This window comes from Pezoporus wallicus, unplaced genomic scaffold (genome assembly GCF_028554395.1).
Source record: "Pezoporus wallicus isolate ANWC-B61680 ecotype Strahan unplaced genomic scaffold, APGP_CSIRO_Pwel_v1 contig_11175, whole genome shotgun sequence".
Lineage (NCBI taxonomy): Eukaryota > Metazoa > Chordata > Aves > Psittaciformes > Psittacidae > Pezoporus > Pezoporus wallicus.
The window spans coordinates 454678-473007 of record NW_026641536.1 but is presented as its reverse complement, the minus strand read 5'-3'; the positions used below and the strand labels follow the sequence as shown (position 1 = coordinate 473007).

At 41.3% G+C, this 18330-nt stretch overlaps 1 protein-coding gene across 4 annotated transcripts in view; it reads right to left on the bottom strand.

The window, feature by feature from the left end:
- Nucleotides 1-18330, bottom strand: part of PRDM2 (PR/SET domain 2) — a 73807-nt gene that overhangs the window by 4390 nt on the left and 51087 nt on the right. For 3 of the 4 annotated variants that reach the window (XM_057424177.1, XM_057424179.1, XM_057424180.1), the window contains 3 exons: nucleotides 17759-17866; nucleotides 12953-17324; nucleotides 76-211 (listed from right to left, as the gene is read on the bottom strand). In XM_057424177.1, coding sequence (XP_057280160.1) covers nucleotides 103-211; nucleotides 12953-17324; nucleotides 17759-17866 — 4589 coding nt within the window. In that variant the 3' untranslated portion in view covers nucleotides 76-102. Of the gene's footprint in view, nucleotides 1-75; nucleotides 212-9459; nucleotides 11037-12952; nucleotides 17325-17758; nucleotides 17867-18330 lie in introns of those variants that run through there. The other variant, XM_057424178.1, reaches the window with a different exon arrangement.

Sequence of the window (18330 nt, the reverse complement as noted above, 5' to 3'; positions counted from 1 at the left end):
CTCCTTGCTCACAGAGGCACAGGATAGGCAGCCCTACGCATCCTCCCGCGGCAGCACCCAGCTGCATCGCCCTACCTGGTGTGGTTGGACATGCAGAAGAGTCTATTCCTTAAGGAAGTGGGGTGCGATGCAGTTGGATTTCTTGCACTGCCTGGTGCTGGTGTTATGCGAAGAGGAGGAAGGACATCTAGAGGCCATGCGGAGCCTGTAACTGTACAGAGAGGCAGAAGAAACCCATACACATCCATTAGGGTACTGGGGGCATAAAGCAGAGACTTGGTTTAGGGCCCTATAGGGGCTTTACTAAGGTGTACGTAAAAACCATACACTCCACCCACATTGCGGGTGTTGAGAGGGGCTTCTGAAAGCCAGAAGGAGTTTTGCCTTGTTCTGAACTTACCCTGATAAAAGTTTTTTAAGCACAAAACACACAGTATCAACTGGAAGCAGCATCCAGGCTCCCACCGCATGTCCCAGACCCTCCAACTGGGACTGACAAATCCACAGCGATGTAAAGAGCAATGAGAAGAGTCACGGTCTGTTTGCTCAGGACAGTCCATGGGAGGTTTTAAAATACAGATTTACATAAAAGAAACGTCACTTTCCATGAGCATCATAGCAGAGCTGGTCACTTTTCCCAAGGTTAAAGCCTGCACCATGCTTCTGCCGCTGCAGCACTGACAGAATTGATGCTGACACACAGAGGCCATTGCAGCGAGCGCTGCCCCAGGGCCTCTAGTGCACGATTCATTATTTCACCTCAAATCTAAAACTAACTGCAAGAATCCCAAAGGGGAAGTGAAAACCAGAGGTTTTATTTGAGCTGCTTACATCTCCATTGACTGTGATGTCAATAAGCATGAAAACATGAGTCAAAGCAAGGGAAACAGAAGGGTTTATGGCGCTGTTCAAAACATACCACCTCAGCTCAAATGCATACCCGAGTTCAACTTCTTACACTAAAAGACACAAAAATCACCCATTTCTTTACATATTCAGCATCTTTTGCCATCTTGGGCACCCTTGCACCTCTCTGGTGTGTGCAGATGCACGTCAGCTGCCCCCTCACCTCCCAAACCTGCTGTAGTTTCATCTCGACCTTCCATACACAAATCCTTTAGAAGTCCCACCAAACCCAACTGCTCACATTCTGCCAAAGGAACAGCTTTGGAACATCATTTCATTACACACCACATCAAAGCAGAGGTAAAAATCAGGGGTTTCTCCCGGTTATTTTTAGAGTCCAACGTGCAGCCTTTCAAGGAGATTCCAGTTGTTTGTCCTTACACCCAGGTTATACAAGCACCAAGTTTTCCATTACGACAGAGAAGCAAAACCACAGACGTTCTGAAGATTAAGCACTTCCATTCTTCCCAAATCAGAGTTTGTGGTTAAAATCCTCTCCCACTGTTTTGCTATTGTTATATGCACATCCTACTCTGCAGGCATTGTGAATGCCACACTGACGCATCCATCTGGAGAGCAAGAACCACAAAGTGGTAACAAGGAGGTCACCAAAGGCTGGATTTTGTTGTCCCATGTAAGGGCAGTTACAAAGGGACACAGCAGAATACCCCAAATGAGTTAAGTTTTTTGGCTTCAGTTCTTCAACTACAAGAGAGAGATTCTGGGTTCTTTTTATTTGGTTTCCATTTAAGTAATGCTTCATGTCACAAAATTCATTCTGACTTGTAGAAGTCCTACCGCCAACAACATGTGTGCGTTTCTGCATGCAATGAGACCCTGTGGGAAACCTCAACCAAAACAAAACCAAAGCCTCAAATCCAAAGAGACAAAGAGAAAACCTGACCTGCATTTTCAGATGCACATTCCTCATCCTCTCCCAAAGGGAGATCCTTCATCCCCTAATTCCATCTTGCTTTAGAGCAAATAGATCATTTGTTTATTGTTTAGAAGTCAAGGATTAGAGGAAGAAGACAAAGAGGGACTGTTTTTCTAGATAGAGACTGCACTTCTTCATGACAAAGCACTGGCAGAGCCGTGATCCTTGCTCTACCAGAGCAGTGAGGAAAACGGAGCCCTGCTCTGTCCTGGCATTGAACTGGACTGAGAACTCCGTGTTTAAAGAGACTCCTTAAAGAAATGCTGGATTCCTGCTGGTTTAGGAGGATTTCCCAGGGTTTGCCAGGGAAGCGGATCCCGGAGCAGGGAGGGAGCTGAAATGCCCCCATCACATGCAGAAACAGCTCTTGAGATTACTAATTTTAGCAGTGTCACTTTGCACCTGCTTCCACCATCACCCGTGCAGGGCAACTGGAGACAGGCAAAGGCAAAGGAATTCCCAGGCGCCCTGTGCTGATGCAGCCGAGCAACGAGGATTTATCGGGAAGGGGTGAGGGGCTGTACCCCAGCCCCACTGTGCACCATTGTAGCACACCCTACGCTACACCAGCTTTGCCAAGGCCATTGTTCAGGAACAGCCTTAGCCAGAATAAGCTGGGGGGAAAGGGTGGGAAAACAAAGGAACAGCATCAGAAAACATGCTATGCTAACAAGGGCACAGAGACACAATGTTAGACAGCAGGAAGGACTCATCTGCAGCAAGTTTTCTCTGTCAACAGGGTTTTCAATTAGGATAAACAGCTCTGGTAAATGCGGTAGCTATGCCGTAAGTTAAATCTGCACCAAAAGTTAAATGGTGCTATTATTTAAAAACATAGGGCCCAAGCTTCTCTCGCGATTGAAAGCACACCCCAACTAAAGACAAATCGATGTTGTGAGACTCACTACAATAAAAATACACTAAATCCCATGTTTTAGTCGCCTATCTTTGGACCTGAAAGTGTTTTGCTGTATGAGTCAGTCCCATAATCCCCGTTTTAAAGCTGCAGAACTGAGTCAGAAGGATAGGGATTTGCCAAGGTTGCCCAGAAAATCTGCAGTCTTAAAGCAGAGGCAGGAACAAAGGTGAAGGTTCTGCTACCACCCTTGGTACTCTCTGCAGTGTTAAACTGCCTACTGAATACTTAAGCTTCACCTTACTTGTCTAAACCAAATTCCTACTTGCATGCACCTTCCCAGGCCACTGAAGCAAGCAGCACACACAGAGTGCGCAGCAGTGAAACTGCCAGCTCCCAGCACACCCCCTTCCCTCAGCCATTCCCAAAATACATTTGGTATTTTTCATGCAGATCACCTTCTCTCCTACCACACTTGTGCCATCAGTGTTCTTCCCAGTTCCTACTTTAGGTCACTAGAAACGTCCCAGAAACATCAGCCACGCTACCAGGGGGAATGAAGGCTGAAGTGATCTGATGTTGCTGGTCACACCAGGGACATTCAGTGAAAGTCAATGCATAAAAGACTCAGGTAACTGAAGTTCACATTTTACCTCAATTAAAGTGTGTTTTTCTTGCAGGGCTTCTACACTCAAAAACCCCAAGCATATGGACAAGCACTGCAGACATGCACTCCAACTCACTGCACAAAAATAGATAGGGACGTGGTCTATCAAAAGTGTCTCCTACTCTTAAATAAAACTACATCTAAGCTGACACAGAAGAAAGCAGACAACCTGGGAGAAAACAAAGAGATCTGGATGCTTGAGCCTGAATTCTTGGCTTTGCAGAATTAGGGTAGGCAATTTTACAGGCCAAAGGCAAGGAAGGGAGTTCAGAGTCTGGATAACAGAGTTCTGAGCACTACGCTCTCAGCAAGAACTAAAGCATGGTGCTGCTACCACCACTGGCACGTACTCTCTTGCACTAGCATATTGCTTAATGGGAAAGTAAATACACAAAACAAGGACTTGGAAAACCATCAACCACCAATTACATGAACAATTCTTGTTCTTATTTAAGTGAAACAAACTCTTCAGCAGAACAAAAGGTTTGTCCATAGAATTCCTGGAGGACGTCCTGCCTCTGCGTACCAAAACTGGGGGAGCAGCACTAAGCTAAAAGGACCTTAACGTGCTGTCCTGCAGCTATTTTGAGACATACATTTATGAAACGGGTGAAAAAGCTGGAACACGTCAGACTTTATCTTGCGGTCAGGTGACGCTGAAGGACAGAACATGAGTATTATGATTTTATGGTCAGGCCTTTCATGAATCTAAACTGGAAAAACCTGTTACTGAGATCCTTTGCATTCTCAGCTTTCAAGAAGATTCCTAGCAGCATGCTAACCACAGTGCTTCAGAGAAATTGAGAACTTTAAAGCACCACTGCTCCCCCACTGTAACTCCAGAATTGCATTGTTTCATGCATGTGCTCTAGAGTTCAAGTTTCTTCATTGTTGACTTACTTCCACTCCCACTAAAACCTGCTTCAGACCACTACTAACTGCAGTGACAAATACCAAGCCAACACTGAGACTGCTGAGCAGAATAAATCCCACACCAAGCCTGAACTCAGCTAGGGAAATACCCCAAATTGGTACCATTTTACTTAAACATCCCTAGATTTTCAAAAGCTATCTACAGCAGCCACTTTACAGAGATTCAGCTCCGGAGCTTTCAGGAAATCAGTCCTTGGTGGCACCTCAAATTGAGCTCAGACATTATTAGTTTCTTTAAGAGATCTTGGTCTAGGTCTATAAATTTAGATGAATAGTATCACATCCTCAATTCATCTTCCTGCCCTTTTAAAGCAGCACAGAGCATTGTGCAAGGCAGAAGGCAAAGAATGTTGCATTAAAAATAGCAGTACTCAAATACATGGTCTACACTGTCAAACAAACTACTCATTTGTTTAAAAGATTCTATCTACTGAATCACATTTATGACAGGAAAAGAATGAGAAAACTTTTACCATACGTAGGGAAGACTTAAGTAAACTTTATTTATCTTTACACAGAAATTTACTCTGAATGAGCTCAAAATGATCACTGAAGGGCAGCAGAACTACTATGAGCCTTCAGTCCTGCACATCTCATTACATAGAGAAATCACAGAACAAAAGGTGCTTTCAATTTAAAAAGACGAATCAAAGCATTCGCTGTAATGAATGGGGAAAACACCTTCAAACTCCAGTGACAGCAGAGTTTCAGTGTGTAACCCACAGCAGCTCAATGATGGAAGAATTCAGTCTCTCTCCTCTTCCTGCCTCCTTCCACACTACGTTTAGCAGAAATCACAGCGCCTAAATGAAACACTAAGGGAGTTCTCCCTTGAGGTCACAGCTGGAACATGACTAACTGCTACTCACAAGATCCGCTCAAGAGAGGGTTTGCTCAGTCTGAGCACTTCCCAATGCAAACTGCCCCCAGGACCCGTGATGGAGCAGTGCCCGTGCCCCATGGTTCAACCTGCAGTGAGAACAAACTGAGCTCTTCTGTTCCCACTTGCTGCCAGGCCTTCAAATACCCTCAGCAGGCAGCACATCCACTGCTCTCTCAACAGAATCACCTCCCTGAAACAAAATCCTCGTGTTTACCATTGGCATTTAGGCATCAGCACTGCCTAAACTGCAGAAGGCCCTGAGGCAGGCTCTGCAGAGACAGACCCACAAATGAGATTAGTCTCCTTTCCTTGACTGACACGGGGCATTAGGAGCAGTGGAAGTCTCAATTCTCCCGCTCACCTGAAGGGCAGCACACCTGCAGTGTGCGATCCCACCTTGCATCACACGGCCTGAATGCTGAGCCCACGCTTCTGAGAAATGGAACATCACCCACCGAATAACCAAAGCTGTTTCTCGCAACCCTTTGGCAGTTTCATCCAAACCAGGACTCAGAGACCCTGTTTGGCTTGTGAAACATACAAATCTCACAAAAAAATAAGCAGATATACACATCATGCCTGTCGCTGCTTACTATACTATGTCCCACAAACCATTCCAGCTATGAATAAATTAAGAAGATGAAGCAGATACGTATCTCTTAACAAAAAAGCCTCCCTCCAACTTGATGCCTGGTCTAGCTTCCCTTTTCCAGTGTTTTACTGCCTTGTATCTGTGGAAAAAAAAAACCAGCAGTATCTCAATGCTCTTTTTCAAACACATGCTTTGAAAAGCACACTCTATCAAAAGCATTTTAAAAGTCTTACTAGGAGAAGTAAATGTGCAGGAACTGCAAAATGAGAATGCAAAGCGATGAAGTACGCACAGGAAGGAGTAGTAAGAAGTGCCTCAATAGCAAGAAAGCTTCCTCTGAACTAAGGAAGAGGTTTATAAGTGGATGAAGAGATTGGTGCAGAGCAATAGGACGCAGGTACCTCCTTTCTGAGTTCCACCAGCGATCTCGCGTTAGACCCTGCTTACACCAGCAGTTTCCTTTCCCACTATTGGGTCCAATACCTATTTTAATCATTCGGGTGACCTCTGCCTGTCTGCAAGTGATGAGCGCACAGCAGCACCGACTTCAGCTGCACTTAAGTGTTAACTCAGTATTCATTTCATTCAAAAAACAACTTACATTGCAAAGTCAATATCCCAAAGCAAGCTTAAGAAATGACATTGAGACACTCATGTATATGGCACAAAGATCCATCTTTAGTGACATTAACATTTAGAATTGTCTTATTTGGTGTGTGTAACAGACCATTACTGTGTCATGCCTCTCTTACAGTATTTTATTTGCCCCTTGCTCTGAAACACAATTACTTTCCTCACTTTCCCACTCTTCCACTACTGGGAGGTCCTAAACGTACCCCCTTCTATTAAAGAGCTGCTATTCATTAGAGAGCAGCTCTGCCCTGTGTTATGTCATGGTTTCCACCCAAAATACAGTGTACAACTCTGGAATTAAAATCCATCCCATACATCAATAGAACACTGTGGGGGTTCAATGCCATCAGAACATCAGCTTTTTTGAAATCTCTTAAGCATTTTGATTTGTACTTTGTTTCCAAGTGTTTTCTATGACATCTCTTGAGCAGGTGTGAACTCTCAGTTCACTGATATTGCAACCGTCCATCCACAAAGCTTAGATGAAGCAATCTGCTTCAGAAAGTAACCCAGACTATTGTGTAGGTGAAGCTTTACAGGGTTCCCATTAGACGTCTGTGAGATTTAAGCTCAACAGCTCCTAGCCATTCTCTTCAAAACCCGAGCCACATCCTAAAACCACCAAACACAATGTAGCATTAATTCTACAAGGATTGATATTCTGTTATAAATATTGCATAAGGGTGACCCCAAATCAGCTTTGCTCTATATTGGTATTAAAGTATCTTCAGTTACTACTACGAAATTTCAAGCTAGTCCCAAGAGTTTCTTTCTAGTTCTTTACCAGTTTAACTAAACAGCTGCTGTAGAAGTTTACCTCTTTTTCACAACTCACTTACCACAAAGCTCAGATCCAGAACAGCATGCACTTGGTGCTCAGAACCCATCCTTCAGCTCATTTTCAGCAGGAACAGAACATCATGTGACTCATTCAGATCACGCATGCATTAAATAAAAGCTAGAATTAGTATGCGAGGTCTTCCAAGTTATATATTTTAGGTCATTCACAAGCTATTTGTCTGTCACAGGTTATCACTGGCAACTCAGCTGAACTTCACTCCAGTAAAAGCTGGAACTGGCCCCATAATTTTGGAGATGAAGTCCCAAACCTCAGTAAGAGGAGTGCTATTCATTTCTGCACTCACATCTCAAATTGCCAGGATCTAGTTTTCTACATTTCCATGAAGAAAATCATCAGGATCTAAACTAAACTTCAAGTAAGAGGCTTGTAATACCAAATGCTGACAAAACATAGTATCAGAAATACACTAACCTAAATCAATTACAGGTGCCTTACACAAAGGGTGAGGAGCTTGCAGATCAAGGCAGGAAACACTGTATGCAGGGTGTCAAATACCACAGTCAAGACATTCTCTGATATGAGCTGGTTTTAACTCCTTCTAGTAAGCTGGCTAATGAGTAATCACAATGTGATACATCTCCCATCTCCACATACACTGCAGCATTACTGCTTTTATTAAACTGACATTTGATCGCCAGCAGCATGTCAGTCTTGTGAACAGGACAAGCTTTATTGCTTTCAGTGCCCATCTGGATGCATTTCAAGCAACGTCAGCACTTTGCGTGCATCATTACAGCTTTATTGTTGCATTCAGATCATAAAGAGGCAGTTATACAAGCCACAAAAATTCAACTACGCAGATGAGATGCAACAGTAACTATAAAGTTCTAAACTTCCCATCTATGATGAGGTGCCTATTTAGGATTGAAACTTGTTCCCTGATTATCAGCTCTCACTTTGGAATAGAGATGTCCACCATACAGCCCTCCTCTTGAGAACTAGCACGTACAAACACATGTGAACATCTCATAGTAGTAGTATCCTTGGGTCACCAGAGATTTAATATCACAGCAGAGAAACAGCACAGACAATGGCAACAAACCTCTGCCATCATATTAAGGAATGAAGGATGGAAACTGGTTTATTTAGGATCAATTCACTGCTAGACATCTCTAATAAACCCTTACATGGTGATCAAAACACCAACATTGCAGCAAGATCAAACACCAACCGGTAGTTCACTTGTCAGCAAGAGATGAAAGATGTGGTAACAAGTAGGTAAGGGGAAGTTTAGACCCCATCCTCAGCAACTTCGAAACTATGGAAGAGTTTTTACCTTTTTATGTTTCTTAATTGTATCTATCCAAATACAACTATGGGTATGCAAACCAAAACGTTTTCACTTAAGTAAATATAGCAAAACCTAATCAATATAAAAAACCTTTACTGTGGCTGTCCTACCACGTAACCACTGCTGTGAGCTAGGATAGAATTCACCTTTTCCATCACACTGCAGCTACCAAACTGCAGTGTATAGTATCCCAACAGAGATGTGCCTGCAAAAACACCCAGGGAACAAAGTTAGAACTCCTGCCTCATTGTACCAGAATCTTCCTCTTTGCTAAAATTCAAGGAAAACTTGGCTCTGGAGAGGGTAACGAGTTCAAGGAATACATCACATCAGAAAATAACAACGGAGTTCTTGCCAAAGAATCTTACTCAAACAGAAGTATTAATTTGAACAGACAACTGCATAAAATATTAATTTACTACTGGATCAGTAATGAATATGTTAAGAAATTGGCTACTGTAATACTGATGGTGTTAATGATACTACATTATCCCATCCAACCACCAGACTAATATGGACACAGATGCTTCCAGCTCCACTGCAGGAGGCAGAATGTACATCTTGGTGATGGAATACAACAATCCAAAACTCTCAGAACCAAAACTCTTCACATGTACCTTATAAATTAAACTATTTCACGCGTTTCAAGCATATCAAATAGAACAGTCCAGTACAAAAAAAGTTAGTGTGTCATTTTAATTAATACAAATTTATTGTATCCTCAATTAAAAATAAGAATCCAGGCCTAACTCAGAAGTGTCAAACTGCTATAAAGTTGCTCCAGTGACATGGGTGTAGACCATTAAGGGATGCAAGCACACTTAATTCCTTCTAGATGTACACTGCTGCTTTGCTCCTGGTCCATCTCATTTCCACACAAAAGGCAAGTTTCTCACAAGTTTGTAAAAAGTTGACTTTATTGGTTACAGTTATATAAAAATGTGTCAGGATAGTTCCATCTAGTTGGTCATTAAGTGCTTGCAACACCACCAAGACTTACATACATCTGCAACTCACTCGATGCATTGTGCTGGAGGAGAAAATCCCCCTTCAGTTGCTTACCTGCATTTACAGTACCTTCAGCAAGGCCACAATGTTCAAAAGCAATGACAACCCCACTTTTACATCAAGTTGTAATTTTTAATGTTTTCATTAGAATAGTCTTTATATCACTCTCCAATAAAAGAAACAATATAACTAACAGCAAACTTTAATACAGGAACATGCTCCAAGATTAACAACCCAAAAGGAAAACAAACTGAAATTGATGTAAAATGTAAATCACATATAGTACAATTGAAGTGTCCAAAACAATTTAAATAATTTTAAATATTTTATTTTTTTTAAACTTGCTACAAATGCTTTTATACAGTATTTCAACATAAAGTCCCCATAACAGAAATGTAACAAAATGGGAATGATAGTGAAAGTGAAAGTTAAAGTGGCACAAATTCACCAAACAAAGTATTAAACTACAAATTTTAAGAGGTAGATTACTTTTTTAAGTCAAGAACAAAAAATAAAAGGGGTGTCTGTGTAAAGAAACGAGTCACTTTTCCATCCATTCTGTCATTAATCTTGAAAGCTGTATGAACACGAGAAACAGCATTTCCACAAAAAGCTGTTATCAACAACAGACTAATTTGTTGTCTTAAGTTATTAGATAGAGGTGTACAACCTTTCTGAGTAATTATATATTTAACTTTCAAAATATACAGGTATGTAGTCCTGGTCTATAGCCTTCTTATCGATAAAAAGATACAATGCATTCATTATATATATGGTATTTAGAAATTGATATCAGTATTTCATTGCTATATAAAGTTTCATTTGCATGTATAAATAGGAATTTGGAAAAAATCCATAAAACATCCAAATCAGGCTTTTCCCCCATTGTATACTGGATATCTAAAAGACTCAGAAAGCAAGGAGGAGGAGGTGGGAAGGAGATTCTGTGGTGCTAGGTTGGCCTCTATTGATTCAGTTAGACAAAAGAGACTAAATACATGACAAAAATACTTTAAGTGCAGCAACATTTGTTGTCCCTGAATCTACACTGAATTATCAATAAAATCAAGGATCCTGCTTTGCCAAATACACCACTGACCTGCCTGCGTGCCACTCATGAAGGTACAGACAACTCCAGGATCTAAGCAAGCACAAAGGTAGATTTGGTTTAGTTAATCCCACTATTTTTTTTGGTGGTTTCACATGGGTTTTGTTTTGAATAGTACCCTTCTAACTGAATCATCCATGAGCCCAGCCATATGTGTCAGGCACGGAGTAAGACAACCTAAGCCTGACCCTGACTATTAGCAAGAAGCCTGAAGGCAATTTTACGATTGTGAGTCAGCTTCAGCTGGTTTCGCAAGCTTGGTGGATTTCACATCCATTGGCGTAGTGCTTATCCTAAGTTGAGCATGCAACAGCTCTACCATGTCATTAAGGGATTTTGTTTTGTTTTTACAGGAGATTCCTAGAAAATAGAAGACAAAAAACTGAAGATAAATGACAAAACAAACTCTTTGTGAATGGAATATGTTTACACAGAGAAACTGAAAGGTGGAAAACACATCTGGAGACAAATATTACATGAAAAAATATTAAGATTTCCTGGAAAAAAAGAAAAAATACAGTGCCTGCACAGAGCAGAATCAAAGCCCGTGCTGACAATAGCGTATGAAGGCAAAAAAGTTCTTCATACTGTATACCTGATAGAAAACCAAAGTTGACTACACAATCTAGATCTATGAACATTACTTACTGCAGAAACAAAATGCAAGAGTTCTACTAGCATTAACTATTCATTAAATCAGTCAAGGCTGCAAGCTGCCAAAGTAAACCAACAGCATTTGAGAGAGTCAAGGAAATCTTAACCCAGGTCAACTGTGATTTACTCCAAATACTATTGAATGCTTTCCATATGCACCAATTTCCAAGTACTCCATTATTCTGCCCAAGGCCAAATGATTTAATTTAGATGGAAAGACGTGTCATTTTAGCCTCAAATTCTACTGGTCTGTTCTGGCACCACGTAAAATAGAGTTTCACACAACACTAAAGGAGCAGCTGATGAGAATTAAGTAACATAGAGATGTTTATGTCCCAAGAGAACAGGCCTGGTAGATGTTTCTTGTTCCTTAAAGGCATTTTTTTTTTACCCCATTAGTCTCCAAATTCCAGTAACATTTTTCTCTTTCAACACGTCCTAATTAGGGTATTGACTATTTAAAGTCAAGTTCCCCTTTAGCGCTTTGAACAATTCTGTTATATTGAACCTTTACTTTACAAAGCATTTCCTCAACATTTTCACCTAGGAGGTCTCCACCGTAAGACACACAAGCTGCAAAGGCTGGATTCTGACACTTGATAAATCCTCCTTGTTCTGAAGGAGGCTGCCAGTTCCTCCACTGTCAATTACTTCGATTAAAGAAATAATACCTTCAGCCATAACTCTAGTGTTAAACACAGCCACGCACTGCAATTACCAAAACCAAAAGAACTCCTACCTACCAGTGAGCTTTGTGGAGGTTACTGGGCAAATCACGCACCTGTATTCAACTCCAGCAGGCTAGGAGCATGCTACTAGCAGTTACAAACAGTTTGGAAAGCACCCTATTGATCTGAGAGACTACACGAAGACGTAAGTCGGGACTCAGGCACGTAGATTAAGAGTTTATTTATTTATTGATGTATTATGCTTTCTTGTGATTAAAATGGTTCTTCGCAAAAAGAAATAGAACTTTCATTATAAAATTTGTTTATACTGCAACGTAAGAACATGAAACTTCTAACAAATTTACATGTTCATGTAAGTTTTCTTACACATCTACTTCCCTTCTATTAAGTATTCACTGATCTGACTCAATATGCACATACATCTTTGAAGTATTTGGTCGTGGTTCGGTTTTTAAAAGATATGCAGAGAATGCTTTTATTCAAGACCAACAATGCAAGTCATTTTAGTGAGCAAAAAATGCCATCATGATTTTTAGCTTAGCCAACCACCATAAACTAAATCTAGAAAGATTTTAGGCCCCCGTATATGCCAGGTATCAAATACAAGCTCAGTGTCTCCCATACCATTAAGTTTAATGACGTTCAGTTTATTTGCACTCAGGTACTGACATTTTTTTTCCAGAGTTTTCAATTCAGTTTATAATTAAAGACATTCTCTATACAAACTATGTATTATTTCATGACAACATGAAAGAATGCATCCAGTATGTACATCATACCTCAGCATGACAGCTATTTAACCAGGGTTTAAGAAAAAACTTTTTTATTTAAGTACGAGAAACTCAAAAACAAACAAACAAAAAGACCACGAATTATGGCAAACCAGCAAACAACGTGTTCCTGTGCTGTTTCAACTTCAAATTAAATGCTTACCTGAAATCTTTCAGTTCTTGCTTTGTACTGCTTTCATCTCTTTTGTTTTCTGCTGCCTCTGCATTTGCCGCCTGCTGTAGGCTTCGTGTAATAGGTCCTCCAATCCTCTCCCTAGCTTTCACCATGAATCTGTCTGCCTTTTTCTTACTTGCCACAGCAGACTTGCTTGACAGAACAGCTTTGTTATTCCTTTGTATTCTGACGTGCAATTTCCGGGAGGCTTTGCTAGAGATTCCAGAGGAACTGTTCTTACCAACCCCCTTAGTCTTTTTCCCATCAACGTGGGACATTCGGGACACCCTCACAGGACTAGAGTTCCTCAGTGACGATGATGAATTTGGCTTTTTAGAGCGAATGGAAGGTACAAATTTAACGTTTTGTTTTGATTTGAAGGATGCAGAAGGAAGCTGGAGTTGGGCAGGTCCTGAGGTCCGTGCTCTGGTCTTGCCCAGGTGAGGCTGCATGCTCTGCATTTTGATTTCTGCATCTGCTGTCCGCCTGCGCTGGTTACTGCCTTTCTCACTGCTTGCAGGTGAAGGACTTGCACCCTTTTTAGAAGAATTCTTTTTAGAAGATGGAGAGATGGGTTTTTTGGGGCAGCTAAATGATGCGTGCTTGTTCAAACTGCCAATGTAAGTAAACTCTCTATTACAGTAGGGGCATATGTGAGGGTCTGACTCGGACGGATGAGTTTTCAAGTCTGCCTTCTGCTGGGCAGCTTTCTTTTTTTGCAGAATAGCTTTCTGGACAAGCTGGTTCTTCTTTTTCAATGCACTGATTTTGAGTTTGTTTGAGGACATTTTGCTAATCTCAACATTGAAATTAAGTCTTTTAGGCTGACCCATACGTCTAAAGGCGTTCTTCCCAGGGCCAGCTATAACCAACATGCCATTCTTGGGCTGCACCGTCTGTTTGAGCGGTACTGGATTCTTTTTAGGTGTGTATCTCTTTTTATCACTGGCAGATGCACAGGCCAGTATGTGTTTGTGTAACTCAGGCATGTTATCAACACTCTTCCCACATTTTGTGCATCGAATGGCAGTAGTAAAAGTCTGCGGAATATTGTGGGTAGTGAAGTTTGTTGCAGTAACTCCAATCCCCATAGGATTACGATGGTGATACTGAAATGGAGGTGGTTTAAAGCTTGGGTAGTGTTGATTGAGACCCATACGAACATCTGGATCTTTAGATTTTACTCCAGAAGCCATTATTTTTATAGTAGTATAAAGCTCTTCAGAGGAATCATTCAGATCTTCATCTTCCTCCTCTTTAGAAGGTTCCAAAGAATCTTCTGACAGGCTCTGAATGTGCTCCACATTTGCCTTACTGGGGTCAGTAAAATTCTGGGGTCTCAAAGTCCCACTTTCAAACTCATGATGTGTGCACTCTTTGTCTGGATGGAGATCCCGCTGATGCTGTTGCAAATTGCACAAAAAAGCAAATTCCTTTTTACAGACCGAGCAAACAAAGATATTTCCTACTCCGTGAAGCAGAAAGCGATGCTCTGACAAGTCTGTTTTATCCCTAAAAAGCTGTACACAGAATTCACATTTGAAGGGCCATTCTTCAGCATGAATGGATAAATGCTTTGTTAGGTCTTTAATGGAAAGAAAAGGTGATTCACAGACATTGCACACAAAGCTTTTGTTGAATGTTTCCTGCACTACTCCTGATTCACCTGAAGTATGAGGATCTTCTCTTGCTTTCTGCTGTTCGGTTTCAGCTTCTTCTTGTTTTATTATTGGGAGAGTATTTTCCAGATTATCAGCAGAGGAAACAACAGAAGAAACTACAGAAAGAGGAGGTGGAGATGGAGATGACGAAGATGAAGAAGAGGAGAAAGAGGAGGAAGATGAGGAGGAAGACGAGGAAGAGAGTGTAGGAGGACCAGGTGAAGCAGCAGAAATAAGAGGTTCAACAGAAGGAACAGGAGATGGAGAAGGAGAAACTGTAGGTGAAAGAACTGGTAGCGGGGATTGGGTAGTAGTGTTAGAGAGTGGCGATGGACAAGAAGAAGTGTTAGTGGCACTGGCAGAGGCTTCTGGAATTGATAAGGGCATTGTGGGAAGGAGGGGAGGAGGCGATGTAGCAACTGTTAACATGGGTGGACAGGGAGGTGGGGAAGGAGGATTGGTTGGTGTTAACAAAGGAGGCAGCTGGCACATGGAAGGTACAGCAGATGCCTGTGGAACAGGGGAAATGGAAGAACTAAGGGGCTGAGTGTCAACAGAAGACAATGCAGACAGACGGGGATCCATGTCAGGTTCTGTCTGAGGCTCCAGGGATTTGTTCGGGCTCACACTCCTGTTCACCCCGAGTGTGCTGTCTGTGGCTGCATCCGTCCCATTATACTCATTCAGCAGAACTTTCTGTAACATGCAAGTGGTCGGTTTCTTCTTTTTAACACCACTACAGGTTGGCTGTATGGAATTTTCTTTATATTCCCTAATTTCAGCATCATTGCAAGGCTTCTTATGCACACTTAAATCTAAAACAGATTCCCAGGGAACCTGATTCTTATTCTTGGTATCAGACCTTTGTTTCACACCACTAGATAAATCCAGTGGCTGCTGGTTGCACACACTGCCAAAAGTCGGAGCTGCTGTCCAGTCTTTTGATATTTTATAGTCTTCAAAGCAAAGAGGGCTCAAAGTCTCTTTCTCCTCCCTTCCAGTCAAGCTCCAAGCAGGTGAGTTGCTGTGGCTTTCTAACTTTGGCATTTTTGAACCCCGAATATTATCATTCCACACAGTTTTTCCCTCACCTGATTTGACAAAGTCTCGAAGTACTGGACTGTGCTGTGGAGAACTGGGAGGGGAGCTGGTCCTTCTTTTAAATCTACTGGATACTGAAGGCAAAATAGGTGAAGATGTAACAGAAGGTCCCAGTTTAGGGATCTCTCCTGATGGATTTATCTTCTTACTGTCCTGTGTCTGAAGAAGCTGTTTTAATTTTGACGACAAATAAACACCTTTTTCTTTCTGAAAAGGTAAGCTTTCTGTTGAAAGGCTGAGAGGCAGATTTAAGGAACTAGTAGGAGTTACAGGTTCTGGGTTTATTTCAGTTTTTATTTTTGGTACAAGAGGAGGGCTGGCAGTTCTCCTCTTTTTGGATTCATTGCTCCCATTGCTAGAGGGTTCCTTAGGAGGTTCATTCACATGCGTCTGTGTAACCTTTAAAGTTGGGGAAATTTCCACTGTGACTGGACTGATGATACAATTTAGCCCATACAACTCTGCAGAGTTGGACTCCATCTGAATCACATCACAATTGCTAGTGCTGCTGTTGGACTGAATTTTACCATCAATGTAATAATTTAAATTTTCAGAGATATTGCTGGAAATATCCATAATATAGACATCGTCTACCTCACCTTCCTCTTCTATTTCTGTACTTGCTATATATACACTCTGGACTGGTGGGGCCTGCTCTGCCTGAAGTGGTGGCTCTTCAGTAAAGAATCCTTTTCTTCTGACACCTTTGGGAATAAGATGACGCTCATGAACCCTACGCTGATGCCTCCGCATGTTGGTGTGAGTTCCAAAAACCTTTTTGCAGTATTTGCATGGATGTAATTCTTTGGGCTCCTTATTTTCCTCAGCAAAAGCAGAGTTTGACATTTCTTGGGAAACCTTCTCAGAATCTAAGACAACAGAGTCTTGCACAAGACTGGAAACATTCAGGTCATCTTTAAGACCATCATCCACAATTACTTGGTTATCAGCAACATTATCCAAGTGTTGTGAGGACGTTAGTGTTAAGAATGGTTTCCTTTTTGGCCCTGCCTCATGGCGTCGCTCATGTCTTCGCCTGTTAATCTGAGTACCAAAGGCTTTCCCACAGTATCGACACTTGAAAGCATGGTTAACAGTAGATATATGGATGTGCATGTGGCGTTCAAGTCCTTGCTTTGTTGTAAACTTCCTCTCACAATGCTGACAGGGAAACATGAATGTTTCTGGAACATCCCCATTTGACTCACCTCTTGCTTTTGGAATTTTCACAACCAGTTTTTTCTTTGGAGAGCTTTCTGGAGATTCTTCTGATGTACTCTTTTGCTCTTCCACGCAGTCTATCTTCTCTTCACATACCAAAGGCATTTCAGCATTTTCTTTAGGCATACTGGTATCTTCTATCTCCTCTTCATCTTCCTCCTCTTCATCATCCTCATCATCTTCATCATCAAAATCGTCTGATGCACAGTTTATTGCTTCTTCTTGTTTATCTTCAGTTACCGTTTGTGGTTCACTGGTAGGACTGGGGATCATCAGCTTTGGAAGTACATCCTGATTTACCATTTCCTGAATTACGGCTGTTTGTTCCAGGGACAGTACAGCAGAAACAGAAGGTGCTTCATCTTCCTCTTTGTGACCTGACACACGGAGTAGGAAAAGAAAAGCATGAGACATTTTTACCAAACACTTCCAAGTACACTGCACCTTTCTTCTGCCTTTTCTTCTAACATAGCATAAACAGTATTTATATTATGACACCGATTTCCATTAAATAACAATAAATACTGACTGTATAACTAAGCTCCAAAGACTCTTCCGTTCTAAGAAGTCTGGATTTACATCTAAGTTTTACAGTACATTTGGTTTTCCTGTTGTCAGTCCTGCATGCTTAATGACATACTTCTGATACCAAAGTTCCCTACTAATAAAAAAGTCTGGGCAAACAATATAAACACGTTCACTCTGCTACGCTAACAAAACATGCTAACATACTAAACAGGACAAAAAGCATCCCCTATTCAAAAAGATAGTTAGAAGGATAAAAAATAAGATAAAATACTTAAGAACTCACCCTCTTTAGAGTCCTTCATATCTGCAGCAGTAGAATCCAAATCAGCCTTTTTCTGTTTTGTATCCACTGCCTTCTTTCCCTTTTTACCTTCCTGAGACTTCTTCTTTCCTGAGGAGAAGAGATGACCAACAGTCATTATTCCTGCTCAACAATATTTGCTTTTCGTATTTGAATGGCAGAATTAAACCCCCCAGCTTTGGAATATAATACTTCTCTAGAAACCCCATCTTCCTGAGGAATACAAATGATGGATCAGTAAAAAAGACAAAGATAAAGAAACAAACCTCCAGAGCCCAAAACAAATTAGAAGACAACAGTGAATGTCTAAAACCCTGAGACTCTGAAATACTTTACTCACTTTCAAAGCAAGAACAGACTATAACAAAAATGTGTTGTCCAGAGTTAACCAGCTCACACCATACAGTTACCCAATACCTCCATATGGCTACTGAATTACTGTATCCATAAAAGCATATGGAAAATGTGAAATGTCTTCATACAACGCTAATTGGAAGATCTGATGAAGTGAAACCCATGGAGGCTTCCCTACTTGTATGAATATTCTGAATAAT